The sequence below is a fragment of the Nerophis lumbriciformis genome, linkage group LG25, assembly GCF_033978685.3.
Source record: "Nerophis lumbriciformis linkage group LG25, RoL_Nlum_v2.1, whole genome shotgun sequence".
NCBI classification, from domain to species: Eukaryota; Metazoa; Chordata; class Actinopteri; order Syngnathiformes; family Syngnathidae; genus Nerophis; species Nerophis lumbriciformis.
The window spans coordinates 14981131-14997500 of NC_084572.2; the positions used below are offsets into that span (position 1 = coordinate 14981131).

The 16370-nt window shown below is 39.2% G+C and overlaps 1 protein-coding gene across 1 annotated transcript in view; it reads right to left on the reverse strand.

Moving 5' to 3' along the window:
- pdgfba (platelet-derived growth factor beta polypeptide a) overlaps nt 1-16370 on the reverse strand; it is a 65384-nt gene that overhangs the window by 20773 nt on the left and 28241 nt on the right. Inside the window, exon 2 of the mRNA XM_061983869.1 lies at nt 5373-5475. Within this exon, the coding sequence (XP_061839853.1) occupies nt 5373-5475 (103 nt within the window). The remainder of the gene's footprint in view (nt 1-5372; nt 5476-16370) is intronic.

Genomic DNA, 16370 nt, shown 5'->3' on the forward strand with positions numbered 1-16370 from the left:
AATATCTGCTTACTTTCTCTTTTAACATACTCTATCTACACTTCTGTTAAAATGTAATAATCACTTATTCTTCTGCTGTTTGGATACTTTGCATTAGTTTTGGAAGATACCACAAATTTAGGTATCAATCCGATACCAAGTAGTTACAGGATCATACATTGGTCATATTCAAAAGTCCTCGTGTACAGGGACGTATTTCCTGAGTTTATAAGTTTATAGGGACGGCGTGGCGCAGTGGAAGAGTGGCCGTGCGCGACCCGAGGGTCCCTGGTTCAATCCCCACATAGTACCAACCTCGTCATGTCCGTTGTGTCCTGAGCAAGACACTTCACCCTTGCTCCTGATGGGTGCTGGTTAGCGCCTTGCATGGCAGCTCCCTCCATCAGTGTGTGAATGTGTGTGTGAATGGGTAAATGTGGAAGTAGTGTCAAAGCGCTTTGAGTACCTTGAAGGTAGAAAAGCGCTATACAAGTACAACCCATTTATCATTATTTATTTATTATTTATAATATACATTTTTTTTAAACGTACAAAGATTTTGTGATGCTAAAAAATATCGACGTAATCATAGTAGTATCGACTAGATTCGCCCCTGTCCTTGGTATCATTACAGTGGATGTCAGGTGTAGATCCACCAATGCCGTTTGTTTACATTGTGACGCCGGTGAGCTACGGTGTGTAGTGAAGCATGTTTAGCTATTCCTCGTCCTTCCAGGGATGATACTTGTAAGAAACGTACTTTATTTGTTGCCATGGCGACGAGGATTAGTGATTTAGAAGTAGCTTTAGTAGTAGTGGGGGACCGGTACTTTTTAGAGGCGGTATAGTACCGAATATGATTCATTAGTATCGCGGTACTATACCAATACCAGTCTACCATACAACCCTACGTGGAACTTCATCGATCCAACAGTCGTAGTAACAAACTCATGTTGTATATTCACTACATTGTTTTCTTGAAACCAAGACAATTCACCACTTAATAACAACAAGTAACAAGCAATTCAGACCCAGCTGGTTCTCTGCCTCAACAGGCTGCAGTCTAGATTAAACAGGAAGTACTCGCTGTTTTTGGAAAGGGGTTTTGTTGATTGTGTGGAACTTCAAGGATCTTAATGGAAGCAGTTGAGTAATTGGCAGCATTGAGCTGGGGACATAAATTATTCAGGCCCGACTTTTTGTTTGCCTAAACGAGCCACAGACTAGATCAAACAGGATGTCTTAGCCATATTTTGACAGTTAAGGGTTGTGTTGATCATGTGGAACTTGACTGATGTTACTAGAAGCGGTTGACAACTTGGCAGCAACCAGCAGAAGGCAGAACTAATTCACGCCTGACTATTTTGTTGCCTAAAAAGGCTGCAGACAAGATCAAACAGAAAGTACGAGCTGTTTTTTGACAGGAGCATTGTTGATTGTGTGGAACTTGATGCATCTTAACGGACGCCGTTGACAACTTGGCAGCAACCAGGAGAAGGCACAAGTAGATCAGGCCCAACTATTGTGTTGCCTAGACAGGCTGCAGACAAGATCAAACAGGAAATACTAGCTGGTTTTGACAGGATTATTGTTGATTGTGTGGAACTTGATAGATTTAAATGGAAGCCGTTGAGTACTTGGCAGCAACCAGCAGAGGACAAAAGTTATTCAGGCCCAGCTTTTTGTCTGCCTAAACGAGTTGTAGACTAGATTAAACAGAAAGTATAATCCATTTTTTGTTGATCATACTGTATGTAACTTGATGGATCCTAATGAAAGCCGTTGACAACTTGGCGGCAACCAGCAGAAGGCACAAGTAATTCAGGCCCGACTAGATTGTTGCCTAAACAGGCTGCAGATTAGATCGAACAGGAAGTATTATCTGTTTATTGACAGAAGTATTGTTGATTGTGTGGAACTTGATGAATCTTAATGAAAGCAATTGAGTACTTGGCAGCAACCAGCAGAGGACACAAGTTGTTCAGGCCCGATTCTTTGTCTGCCTAAACGAGCTGGAGGGTAGATCAAACAGGATGTCTTAGCCATATTTTGACAGTTAAGAGTTTTGTTGATCATGTGGAACTTGATGGATGTTAATGGAAGCATTTGACAACTTGGCAGCAACCAACAGTGGGTGCAAATAATTCAGGCCTAACTATTTTGTTGCCTAAACAGACTGCAGAGAAGATTGAACAGGAAGTACCAGCTGTTTTTTGACAGGAGTGTTGTTGATTGTGTGGAACTCGATGGATCGAATTGGAAGCAGTTATGTACTTGGCAGCAACCAGCAGTGGGTACAAGTAATTCAGGCCCGACTATTTCGCTGCCTTAACAGGCTGCAGACAATATCGAACATGAAATATTATCTGTTTTTTGACAGGAGTGTTGTTGATTGTGTGGAACTAGAAGGATTTAAATGGAAGCAGTCAAGTACTTGGCAGCAACCAGCAGAAGGCAGAGGTTGTCCAGGCCTGACTTTGTGTCTGCCTAAACAAGCTGCAGACTAGATCGAACAGGAAGTACTATCTGTTTTCTGACAGGAGTGCTGTTCATTATGTGGAACTTGATGTATCTAAATGGAAGCAGGCAAGTACTTGGAAACGATGAGCTGAGGACACAAATTATTTAGACCCGTTTTTATGTCTGCCTAAATGAGCTGCAGACTAGATTAAACCGTAAAAGCCACATTTTGACAGTTAAGAGTTTTGGTGATTATGTGGAAGTTGATGGATTTTAACGTAAGCAGTTGACAGTTAAGTACTCGGCAGCAACCAGCAAAAGACACAAGTTGTTCAGGCCCGACTTTTTATCTGCCTAAAGGAGCTGCAGAATAGATCAGACAGGAAGCAAAGCCATATTTTGACAGTTAAGAGTAACTTGATTGTGTAACTTGATGGATCTTAATGGGAGCAGTTTACAACTTGGCAGCAACCAGCAGAAGGCACAAGTAATGCAAGCCTGACTATTTTGTTGCCTAAACAGGTTGCAGACTAGATCGAACAGAAAGTACTATCTGTTTATTGAAAGGAGTTTTGTTGATTGTGTGGAACTTGATGGATCTTAATGGAAGCAGGCAAGTACTTGGAAGCCATGAACTGAAGACACAAGTTTTTTAGACCAGAATTTTTTGTCTGCCTAAACGAGCTGCAGACTAGATTAAACCGTGAAAAACATATATTGACAGTAAAGAGTTTTGGTGATCATGTGGAAGTCGATGGATTTTAACATAAGCAGTTGACAACTTGCAGCAACCAGCTGAGGGTGCAAGTAATGCAGGCCCAAATATTTAGCTGCCTAAACAGGCTGCAGCGGAGCTCTAACAGGAAGTATGCACCTTATTGGACAGTTAAGAGATCGCTCTAAATGGAAGCAATTGAGTACTTATAGAAGCAATCAGTGGAAGGCACAAAAAATTCAGGCCTGACGATTTGGCTGCCTAAACGAGCTGCGGAGTAGCTCATGTGCTCACAACCTTGAAGGCAAATAACGAGTATGTTGAATGACCTGTAAAATAAGGAAGTTGGTTGCAAAATGAAAACGCACAACAAAAAACTACAAACCCCGTTTCCATATGAGTTGGGAAATTGTGTTAGATGTAAATATAAACGGAATACAATGATTGGCAAATCCTTTTCAACCCATATTCAAATGAATGCACTACAAAGACAAGATATTTGATGTTCAAACTCATAAACTTTATTTTTTTTTTGCAAATAATAATGAACTTAGAATTTCATGGCTGCAACACGTGCCAAAGTAGTTGGGAAAGGGCATGTTCACCACTGTGTGTCATGGCCTTTCCTTTTAACAACACTGAGGAAACGTTTGGGAACTGAGGAGACACATTTTTGAAGCTTCTCAGGTGGAATTCTTTCCCATTCTTGTTTGATGTACAGCTTAAGTTGTTCAACAGTCCGTAGGTCTCCGTTGTGGTATTTTAGGCTTCATAATGCGCCACACATTTTCAATGGGAGACAGGTCTGGACTACAGGCAGGCCAGTCTAGTACCCGCACTCTTTTACTATGAAGCCACGTTGATGTAACACGTGGCTTGGCATTGTCTTGCTGAAATAAGCAGGGGCGTCCATGGTAACGTTGCTTGGATGGCAACATACAGTATGTTGCTCTAAAACCTGTATGTACCTTTCAGCATTAATGGCGCCTTCACAGATGTGTAAGTTACCCATGTCTTGGGCACTAATACACCCCCATACCATCACACATGCTGGCTTTTCAACTTTGCGCCTATAACAATCCGGATGGTTCTTTTCCTCTTTGGTCCGGAGGACACGACGTCCACAGTTTACAAAAACAATTTGAAATATGGACTCGTCAGACCACAGAACACTTTTCCACTTTGTATCAGTCCATCTTAGATGAGCTCAGGCCCAGCGAAGCCGACGGCGTTTCTGGGTGTTGTTGATAAACGGTATTCGCCTTGCATAGGAGAGTTTTAACTTGCACTTACAGATGTAGCGACCAACTGTAGTTACTGACAGTGGGTTTCTGAAGTGTTCCTGAGCCCATGTGGTGATATTCTTTACACACTGATGTCGCTTGTTGATGCAGTATAGCCTGAGGGATCGAAGGTCACGGGCTTAGCTGCTTACGTGCAGTGATTTCTCCAGATTCTCTGAACCCTTTGATGATATTACGGACCGTAGATGGTGAAATCCCTCAATTCCTTGCAATAGCTGGTTGAGAAAGGTTTTTCTTAAACTGTTCAAAGTGGTGACCCTCGCCCCATCCTTGTTTGTGAATGACTGAGCATTTCATGGAATCTACTTTTATACCCAATCATGGCACCCACCTGTTCCCAATTTGCCTGTTCACCTGTGGGATATTCCAAATAAGTGTTTGATGAGCATTCCTCAACTTTATCAGTATTTATTGCCACCTTTCCCAACTTCTTTGTCACGTGTTGCTGGCATCAAATTCTAAAGTTAATGATTATTTGCAAAAAAAAAAAGTTTATCAGTTCGACCATCAAATATGTTGTCTTTGTAGCATATTCAACTGAATATGGGTTGAAAATGATTTGCAAATCATTGTATTCCGTTTATTTTTACATCTAACACAATTTCCCAACTCATATGGAAACAGGGTTTGTAAATGTATCATATATTTTCCAGACCCGTCAAGTAAGATGCGAGTTATCCTGTCTCGTTTTTGCCTATACGTTCCTCTCTGCGTCACTCTTATGTCACCGCTTTATCTACATCGCATTAGCAACGATCAAAGGATCACAAATTAAAAATGCATGCGTGACTTAGTTTCACTTAGCAGGAAGGCGTTCATTTATTTTTCATCAAACCAGCAAGCGACGTACGCACGACTGTTTTCTCAGACTGCGTCGCCGTGGCGATGAGGCAGATGAGAGTGAGTATCAGTACCTATTGCTCCGGCCTGGTGCTGCAACAGCATCTTCAGCTCGTCCACAGAGGAGATAGGAGAGTTCCTCACCAGGTCGACCAGCGACGCAGGGAGTGGATCGCCCTGGAAGAACACAACACACTGGGACTAAATATTCATATTCATAATATTTGTTGACATGTGGATTGAGTTGGGCATTTTGAATGATGCAATGAGGTAGCGTCCTCTTCTTTAGGGCAGGCTTGATTTGTACTCATGTTTGTACTTAGAAAGTTATAAATAGAATGACTTCTTCTATAAGTTATCTGCTACTTTTAAATGTGTCCAAGTGAGGTTAATTGGTTGCCCTAAAATTCAACAGAGTTTAGAAAGGAGCGCAGCACATGCACTGTTCAGACTTCTCAGCAGTCAAGTAGCTTGACACGTTATCATTAGTTTCATGAAGTACATTCTAATCCTTGGCCAGGCTTTCCCAAACCATTTTGGGTTACAGGTAAATTTTTCTGGGGTAAAATATTAATCTGTGTTGCACTAATTTCATTTTAATTTGAAAACTATTTTTATTTTACTTAATTTTATAAAACAAAAATATATAGAGCATGCCCTCTCAGAATTTGTATAAATTGTTATACATAATTTACCCACCATATTTGTGCAATTATTATTGTTTTCTGTGTTAGAGGGGAACAATATCGTGTTTGATTTACTTGAAACTTTTCCATTCATTCAAATGTTTTTGTTAATATTGAATGGATTTTATGTAAGTAATTAAGATGTACTTTTTTCAATTAAGCATGTAAGCTGAAAAATCCATTTTTTTTAATAAGTTCTTAGTTCTTTCTCCATTTTCATATTATTTTATTATTTAGTATGTGTTAGAGGGGAATAATACCGTGTTTGATTTCCTTGAACCTTTTCCATTTATTCAAAGGTGTTTGTTAATATTGAACGGATTTTATGTAAGTAATTAAGAAATACTTTTTTCAATTATGTATGTAAGATTTTTTTTTGAATAAGTTCTTAGTCATTTCTTCATTTTCGTATTATTTTATTATTTAATATTTCACTTAAGTTTATATTACTTTAATTAATTGTATCTAAAATAGAGCATGCACGCACTGTTTCCTCGTTAAAGCGTATGAAACGTTGTTTCGTCTAAAACAAAACACAGCATATTTCAAGCTGGAAAATTACTTTTTTCAGATTGCACGTAGTAAATTTGCTTCCCCGCACACACATTTTTGTAATTATTAATTTTTAATTTACATGTTTTATTGTACTTTATTTTTTAAATACATTAAAAAAAAAATCGCACTATTGAAAATCATCCCTTTCAAAACATTTTTTACCAATATTTAATTTTATTTCACTTTACGACTTTTTTTGTTTGACTTTATTTAATAAAAGAATAGCGCGTGTCCACACTGTTCCTGGGAAATAGTACCTTTTACAATGTAGACGTCTCATGTCCTAGCAATTTTGCAATTACTTTGTTATTTTTTGGAATATTAAATACATTTTATTCAACAAATTTTTTTTTAAATTTTTTCCAAAAGTGCGTGTGAGCTGGAAAATTGTCCATTTTTAAAGATGTATATATACAGCACAAGTCCCAGGTTGATTATACTTTTCCGCAATTTTATTATTTTATTCTTTAGTTTTTATTACTTTATTTGAATTAATTCAATTTAAAATAAAGGTCTGTGCTGTTGGACCTTTCAAAAATAACTACATTATATTTTACATAAAATATAGCACCATTTTTAGCTAGATAATAGATTTTTAAAACAATTATAACATTTAGCAAGTGTCCACACTGTTTCTAGGAAATAGTACCTTTTACAATGTGTCTAATTTCCTAGCAGTTTTGCAATTACTTTATTTATTTTAATTTTATATATATATATATATATATATATATATATATATTAAATACATTTTATCAAACTAATTTAGTTGGGTTTTTTTTAAAGTGCGTGTAAGCTGGAAAATTCATTCATTCATTCATTTTCTACCGCTTATTCCCTTCGGGGTCGCGGGGGGCGCTGGAGCCTATCTCAGCTACAATCGGGCGAAAGGCGGGGTACACCCTGGACAAGTCGCATCTCATCGCAGAGCTGGAAAATTGTCCATTTAAAAAATATATATACAGTACAAGTCCCAAGTTGATTATCCTTTTCCACAATGTTAATATTTTATTATTTAGTTTTTATTACTTTACTTGAATTAATTCAATTTAAAATAAAGGTCTGTGCTGTTGCACCTTTCAAAAATAACAACATTATATTTTACATAAAATATAGCACCATTTTAGCTGGAAAATAGATTTTAAAACGATTACAACATTTAGCGTGTGTCCACACTGTTTCTGGGAAATAGTACCTTTTACAATGTGTCTAATTTCCTAGCAATTTTGCAATTACTTTATTTATTTAAATGTTTTATATATATATTAAATACATTTTATCCAACTAATTTAGTTTTTTGTTTTTTTTTTAAGTGTGTGTAAGCTGGAAAAATGTCCATTTAAAAAATATATATACAGTACAAGTCCCAAGTTGATTATCCTTTTCCACAATGTTAATATTTTATTATTTAGCTTTTATTACTTTATTTGAATTAATTAAATTTAAAATAAAGGTCTGTGCTGTAGCACCTTTCAAAAATAACTACATTACATTTTACATAAAATATAGCACCATTTTAGCTGGAAAATAGATTTTTTAAAACGATTTCAACATTTATTCACATATTTTATTTTAATTTATTATTTTTGAAATACACCAAAAACATATCCCTTTCTTTTTTCTTTTTTTTTTCCAATATTTGATTTTAAACAACTTTATGTTGTCTGTCTATCTGTGTTGGCCCTGCGATGAGGTGGCGACTTGTCCAGGGTGTACCCCGCCTACCGCCCGAATGCGACTGAGATAGGCTCCAGTACCCCCCGCGACCCCAAAAGGGACAAGCGGTAGAAAGTGGATGGATGGATTTTATTTGACTTTACTTAATACAAGAATAGAGCAGGTTCAAACTGTTGCAGAGAAAGAAGTCTTTTTCAAAAATGTACGATTTCTTCTAATAAAAAAGCTCATTGAAGCAACACAGTGTTTTATATGTACAATAATATAGCACTTTTTGGACTGAAAACAGAGGAAAGAAAGATTCCAGAAGACGAAATGTATAGTGTGCGTATGTTCTTCCATGCAAACACATGCTCCTGTTTCACTTCCTCCCACAGAGGAAACCACGGTTGGTTATTGTCACTCTCTCCTTGTGTGTTTTGGCCGCAAACACACTCGTCATGTGCGTGTTCAGCTCGTCCATTTTACAAGATTAGCAAAAGCAGCACAATCTAAGCGGACCCAAAACGAGAAATGCATCCAAAATTCCGCCTCTCTAATGGAAGTTAGCAGTCAATATCTCCTGAAGTGACGTAACCTTGCTTACTGCATGCAATGGAGGACTGTTTACGCAGCTGCCGGGAGGAATTAGAATCTTAAAGTCAAGAGTCGATAACTTGCTGTTTGTCCTGGTTTTCTAGAAATATGATAACGGTGGTATTCGACGGGACTTACTGAACTTTATGGACCTAATTCCTGGATGGGCTGATTGTTAAGTTGATCAACCTCACCTGAACTTAAGTTGACGCCATTTTTCATGCATAGTAAGCCCTTCTGGTGACACGCCGTTTTGTGTGCCTGTAGTGTTAAAGGCCTACTGAAACCCAGTACTACCGACCACGCAGTCTGATAGTTTATATATCAATGATGAAATCTTAACATTGCAACACATGCCAATACGGCCGGGTTAGCTTACTAAAGTGCAATTTTAAATTTTGCGCGAAATATCCTGCTGAAAACGTCTCGGTATGATGACGCCGGCACGTGACGTCACGGATTGTAGAGGACATTTTGGGACAGCATGGTGGCCAGCTATTAAGTCGTCTGTTTTCATCGCAAAATTCCACAGTATTCTGGACATCTGTGTTGGTGAATCTTTTGCAATTTGTTCAATGAACAATGGAGACAGCAAAGAAGAAAGCTGTAGGTGGGAAGCGGTGTATTGAAGCCGACTGCAGCAACACAAACACAGCCGGTGTTTCATTGTTTACATTCCCAAAAGATGACAGTCAAGCTTTACCATTGGCCTGTGGAGAACTGGGACAACAGAGACTCTTACCAGGAGGACTTTGAGTTGGATATGCAGACGCGGTACCGTGGTACGCATGCAGCTGCGGCTTCCAAACATTTGATCGCTTGCCCGTACGTGCGTGCCGCTATATGCATGTCACGTACGTAACTTTGGGGACTTTGGGGAAATATATGTGCTGTATGAACTTTGGGGAGGTGAAAGGTACTTTGGGCTGTGGGATCGAGTGTGTTGTGCAGGTGTTTGAGTTGTATTGGCGGGTTATATGGACGGGAGGGGGGAGGTGTTTGTTATGCGGGATTAATTTGTGGCATATTAAATATAAGCCTGGTTGTGTTGTGGCTAATAGAGTATATATATGTCTTGTGTTTATTTACTGTTTTAGTCATTCCCAGCTAAATATCATGTCCCACCCGCCTCTCACAGCATCTTCCCTATCTGAATCGCTCCCACTGCCCTCTAGTCCTTCACTCTCACTATCCTCATCAACGAACCTCTCATCCTCGCTCAAATTAATGGGGAAATCATCACTTTCTCGGTCCGAATCGCTCTCGCTGCTGGTGGCCATGATTGTAAACAATGTGCAAATGTGAGGAGCTACACAACCTGTGACGTCGCGCTACTCGTCTGCTACTTTTTTATCAGTCACCAAAAGTTGCGAACTTTATCGTCGATGTTCTCTACTAAATCCTTTCAGCAAAAATATGGCAATATCGCGAAATGATCAAGTATGACACATAGAATGGACCTGCTATCCCCGTTTAAATAAGAAAATCGCATTTCAGTAGGCCTTTAATGCTAATGAGCTGTGCTATTGTGCACTTTATCCACCTTGTTACAAATACATTGCGACATAATACATGTGGAATATCTCACACAACAACGTGACATTGAGGAGTGCTACAGGAAGAGACAAACGTTAGCAACACTAGCATACAGTCGTGGTCAAAAGTTTACATACACTTGTAAAGAACATAATTCCAATAATTTCTACAACTCTTATTTTTTTTGTGATAGAGTGATTGGAGCACATACTTGTTGGTTACAAAAAAACATTCATGAAGTTTGGTTCTTTTATGAATTTATTAAGGGTCTACTGAAAATGTGACCAAATCTGCTGGGTCAAAAGTATACATACAGCTAGGGCTGGGCGATATATCGATATACTAGATATATCACGGGTTTGTCTCTGTGCGATATAGAAAATGACTATATGGTGATATTCGAGTATACGTTCTCACGCAGTTGCTTTTAGCTGCAGGCATTACACTACAGGCTCTTCTCACTCTTTCTAATCTTTCCTTCTCACAGAGACGTAAAACAAGCGCACCTTCTTACATACGTCACATACGTATAAGCCCTCGCTGAGCAGAGAGGTAGCAGCATGGCTAAAGTTGGCTGTGGTGCAAGTAGTAATACGAGAGAAAGAAGGTGCGAATCTGGTAACAAATGAAGGAAGAATTAATTCCTAAGAAAAACAGCAGGGGGTCCATCGTCTGGCGATGGTTTGGCTTCAAGTGGGAATATGTCGAACAGACAACCGTAATTTGTCAAATGTGGGGCGAAAGCATTGCTACAAAAAGTAGCATTACTGCTAATGTGTAGCATCATTTGAAAAGTCACTCGCTCAAGAATGAAGAGTGTTTGAAACTCCGCATGTCAACATCTCGGCCGGTGCCACACAAACAAAATGCAGAGGCAACCATTTCCAGATCAACACCGTATGAAAAAAATAGTCAACAACAGAAGGAGATAACGTCCGCAGTAACCTACCACATAGTGAAGGACGTACACAATTTGATTTCCTATTATGCAGCTCATTTTTATTTGACACTTATTGAAATATATTGTGTGACATCGTGCACAAAAGAGCACTTTATTTGTTTTAAACTATTGTAGTGGTGTTCTGTACAAAAATTGCACTTTAATTTAGTGTTGTTTTGATATGTCATCTTAGTGACATCATGCACAAAAGTGCACTAATAGCTAGTTTTAAAATGTCTCTGACAATCTTGCACTTTCTGTTTTGAAATGACATGAATGTTTGTGCCACTGCTTAATAACTGTTTAATAAATACAGTTTTGGTCAATTGACTTAGTTGTGATTTCCCTCTCTGCATGAAAGTTTAAAATGAGCATATATTAATGCAGTATGAACAAGAATGTTTTAATGTAGACACATAGAATCATCATACTGCTGTGATTATATGCATCAAGTGTTCATTCAAGGCTAAGGCAAAATATCGAGATATATATTGTGTATCGCGATATGGCCTAAAATATCGAGATATTAAAAAAAGGCCATATCGCCCAGCCCTACATACAGCAATGTTAATATTTGGTTACATGTCCCTTGGCAAGTTTCACTGCAATAAGGCGCTTTTGGTAGCCATCCACAAGCTTCTGGCAAGCTTTTGGTTTAATTTTTGACCACTCCTCTTGACAAAATTGGTGTAGTTTAGCTAAATTTGTTGGTTTTCTGACATGGACTTGTTTCTTCAGCATTGTCCACACGTTTAAGTCAGGACTTTGGGAAGACCATTCTAAAACCTTCATTCTAGCCTGATTTAGCCATTCCTTTACCAGTTTTGACGTGTGTTTGGGGTCATTGTCCTGTTGGAACACCCAACTGCGCCCAAGACCCAACCTCCGGGCTGACGATTTTAGGTTGTCCTGAAGAATTTGGAGGTAATCCTCCTTTTTTATTGTCCCATTTACTCTCTGTAAAGCACCAGTTCCATTGGCAGCAAAACAGGCCCAGAGCATAATACTACCACCATCATGCTTGACGGTAGGTGTGGTGTTCCTGGGATTAAAGGCCTCACTTTTTCTCCTCCAAACATATTGCTGGGTATTGTGGCCAAACAGCTAAATTTTTGTTTCATCTGACCACAGAACTTTCCTCCAGAAGGTCTTATCTTTGTCTATGTGATGTCAGATGAAACAAAAATCAAGCAACCAGAAGCTTGTGGATGGCTACCAAAAGTGCCTTATTGCAGTGAAACTTGCCAAGGGACATGTAACCAAATATTAACATTGCTGTATGTATACTTTTGACCCAGCAGATATGGTCACATTTTCAGTAGACCCATAATAAATTCATGATAGTTTTTTGTGACCAACAAGTATGTGCTCCAATCACTCTATCACAAAAAAATAAGAGTTGTAGAAATGATTGGAAACTCAAGACAGCCATGACATTATGTTCTTTACAGGTGTATGTAAACTTTTGACCACAACTAAATGCTAAGATTACACTCACATTTTAACAACATCATGCTAGGTTAGTATATATGCTGAAGAAAAAAAAATTAAGTTTACTGCTTACAGATAGTTGAAAGTTTTATTTTAAGATGTGTAGCAAAGCCTGATTAAAAAAAATAAAAAAATAAAAATAAATCAATTATGTGTGTGTTTTTTTTACGGTGGGGGTGTACACATGACATACTCATCTAGTCTAATCTAGCAAGTCAGAGGTAGTATCATGTAGCCCTGGGCCGATAGTCAGTAAATCAATTAATGAAACAATAAATGAAAATCAATAAATTGCCAGTGATAGGCAGTAACAAGCTACATGTAGCCAAGCTACATATCTTAACTACTTTTCCAGTAGCTTAGTGGTAACTTAGCTACTTTTTTAAAGAGTAGCTTTTCCTGTAGCTCAGCTACTTTTAGACGCATGTAGCTAAGTAGCTTAAATCAAAGCTACAAGCTAGGAAAAGAGAAAATGGACTGCGAATCCAAGCCAAACAAAATACAGAGAAAATACAATGACCTGGATGAATGAGAACATCCATACAAAATGATTCCCGGGCGCGGTCAAAACTGCTGCTCACTGCTCCCCTCACCTCCCAGGGGGTGGAACAAGGGGATGGGTCAAATGCAGAGGACACATTTCACCACACCTAGTGTGTGTGTGACAATCATTGGTACTTTAACTTTAACTTCACTTAACATTTGGAGAAAATCCATAATTATTGGTTGGTGTTCATATGATGACTCACAATTGGCTAAGGTAAGGGCGAAACATTACGGACTGGTAAATCACAGGCAAGATAAGGCGGGTCATCCAAACTAGTAAGCAAAAATATTAACAGTCACGCGCTCATGTCACATGACGAAAAGGTAGTCCGAGACAGAGGGACGCTTCAAGCTGACAGATTAAAAAAAAGCCATACTTGAAAATGGCAGAGGGAGTTTCTCCCACAGATTAGATTTTTCCTTTAGTAATGAAGACGACGTCCAGGAAACTCTCAATAATGCGTGTCATTAGCCATATTTAGACAAAATGTTTGCGTTGAGATTAAACAATGCTAAACACTTTTGCTTTTTGTTGTTTACTAAACCAAAATCTTAACTGCTCTTTTCATTTAAGACGTCCAACACAAATTTGGGAACACACATTAAGGTGAGTTGAGTTTTAAGTTTTACTGCACATAACCATTACCAACTAGAGATGTCCGATAATGGCTTTTTTGCCGATATCCGATATTGTCCAACTCTTAATTACCGATTCCGATATCAACCGATACCGATATGTACAGTCGTGGAATTAACACATTATTATGCCTAATTTTGTTGTGATGCCCCGCTGGATGCATTAAACAATGTAACAAGGTTTTCCAAAATAAATCAACTCAAGTTATGGGAAAAAATGCCAACATGGCACTGCCATATTTATTATGGAAGTGACAAAGTGCATTATTTTTTTTAACATGCCTCAAAACAGCAGCTTGGAATTTGGGACATGCTCTCCCTGAGAGAGCATGAGGAGGTTGAGGTGGGCGGGGTTGGGGGTGGGGGGTTTAGGTGGTAGCGTCCCGGAAGAGTTAGTGCTGCAAGGGGTTCTGGGTATTTGTTCTGTTGTGTTTATGTTGTGTTATGGTGCGGATGTTCTCCCGAAATGTGTTTGTCATTCTTGTTTGGTGTGGGTTCACAGTGTGGCGCATATTTGTAACAGTGTTAAAGTTGTTCATACGGCCACCCTCAGTGTGACCTGTATGGCTGTTGACTAAGTATGCATTGCAATCACTTGTGTGTGTGAAAAGCCGTAGATATTATGTGACTGGGCCGGCATGCAAAGGCAGTGCCTTTAAGGTTGATTGGCGCTCTGTACTTCTCCCTACGTCCGTGTACACAGCAGCGTTTTAAAAAGTCATAAATTTTACTTTTTAAAACCGATACCGATAATTTTGAAACCGATAATTTCCGATAATACATTTTAAAGCATTTATCGGCCGATAATATCGGCAGTCCGATATTATCGGACATCCCTATTACCAACTGTTCCCAAACAACACACAAGTCATTGTTTTTTTTGTCACGATATAGATAGATGCTGTTCTAGGTACTGAATGAATAACATTATAGGGGTGGGCCAAAGAAAAGGCAAACTAAATAAATACACCCCTAGAGGTAGTTGTCGTGTGTCCCAAGCTAAATGACAGATAATTGATAGTAATGGACTCCTATTGGGGCCATTTGTACACTCTCAGTTACGTTAACATTGATATCATTCATGTGGGTCGACAGATATAAATGCCGTTAAATGTAGCTCTGATGTAGCAAGCTACTTTTGCCGTGTAGCTTGTAGTGTAGCTTGCTACAACTCCCTGGGGATAGCTTCTCCTGTAGCTTAGCTACATTTAATCAAGAGTAGCTTAGATTAATACATCTTCCAAGTAACTTGCCCATCGTTGCAAATTGCCATGTCTGTGTGTGGAGTGGAGCCTCTTGTCAGTCATCCACAATCTTTGTGCCGATGGGCGTAGGCGGGACTGCTAGCTTAGCCTCAATCATTGGTATGTGTTCATCTACAAAACCATTCTGATCATCACTCCATCTTATCTGTCTTGTCTCTTTTAAAGGCCTACTGAAATGCGATTTTCTTATTTAAACGGGGATAGCAGGTCCATTCTATGTGTCATACTTGATCAATTCGCGATATTGCCATATTTTTGCTGAAAGGATTTAGTAGAGAACATCGACGATAAAGTTCGCAACTTTTGGTCGCTGATAAAAAAGCCTTGCCTGTACCGGAAGTAGCAGACGATATGCGCGTGACGTCACATGTTGTGGAGCTCCTCACATCTGCACATTGTTTACAATCATGGCCACCAGCAGCGAGAGCGATTCGGAACGAGAAAGCGACGATTTCCCCATTAATTTGAGCGAGGATGAAAGATTTGTGGATGAGGAAAGTGAGAGTGAAGGACTAGAGGGCAGTGGGAGCGATTCAGATAGGGAAGATACTGTGAGAGGCGGGTGGGACCTGATATTCAGCTGGAAATGACTAAAACAGTAAATAAACACAAGACATATATATACTCTATTAGCCACAACACAACCAGGCTTATATCCAATATGCCACAAATTAATCCCGCATAACAAACACCTCCCCCCTCCCGTCCATATAACCCGCCAATACAACTCAAACACCTGCACAACACACTCAATCCCACAGCCCAAAGTACCGTTCACCTCCCCAAAGTTCATTCAGCACATATATTTCCAAAAAGTTACGTACGTGACATGCACATAGCGGCACGCACGTACGGGCAAGCGATCAAATGTTTGGAAGCCGCAGCTGCATGCGTACTCACGGTACCGCGTCTGCGTATCCAACTCAAAGTCCTCCTGGTAAGAGTCTCTGTTGTCCCAGTTCTCCACAGGCCAATGGTAAAGCTTGACTGTCATCTTTCGGGAATGTAAACAATGAAACACCGGCTGTGTTATCCGGCACAACAGTCAGGGGGTGCATTCTACGGCGGGGGTGCGTTATCCGGCACAACACCTGCCGCAATACACCGCTTCCCACCTACAGCTTTCTTCTTTGCTGTCTCCATTGTTCATTGAACAAATTGCAA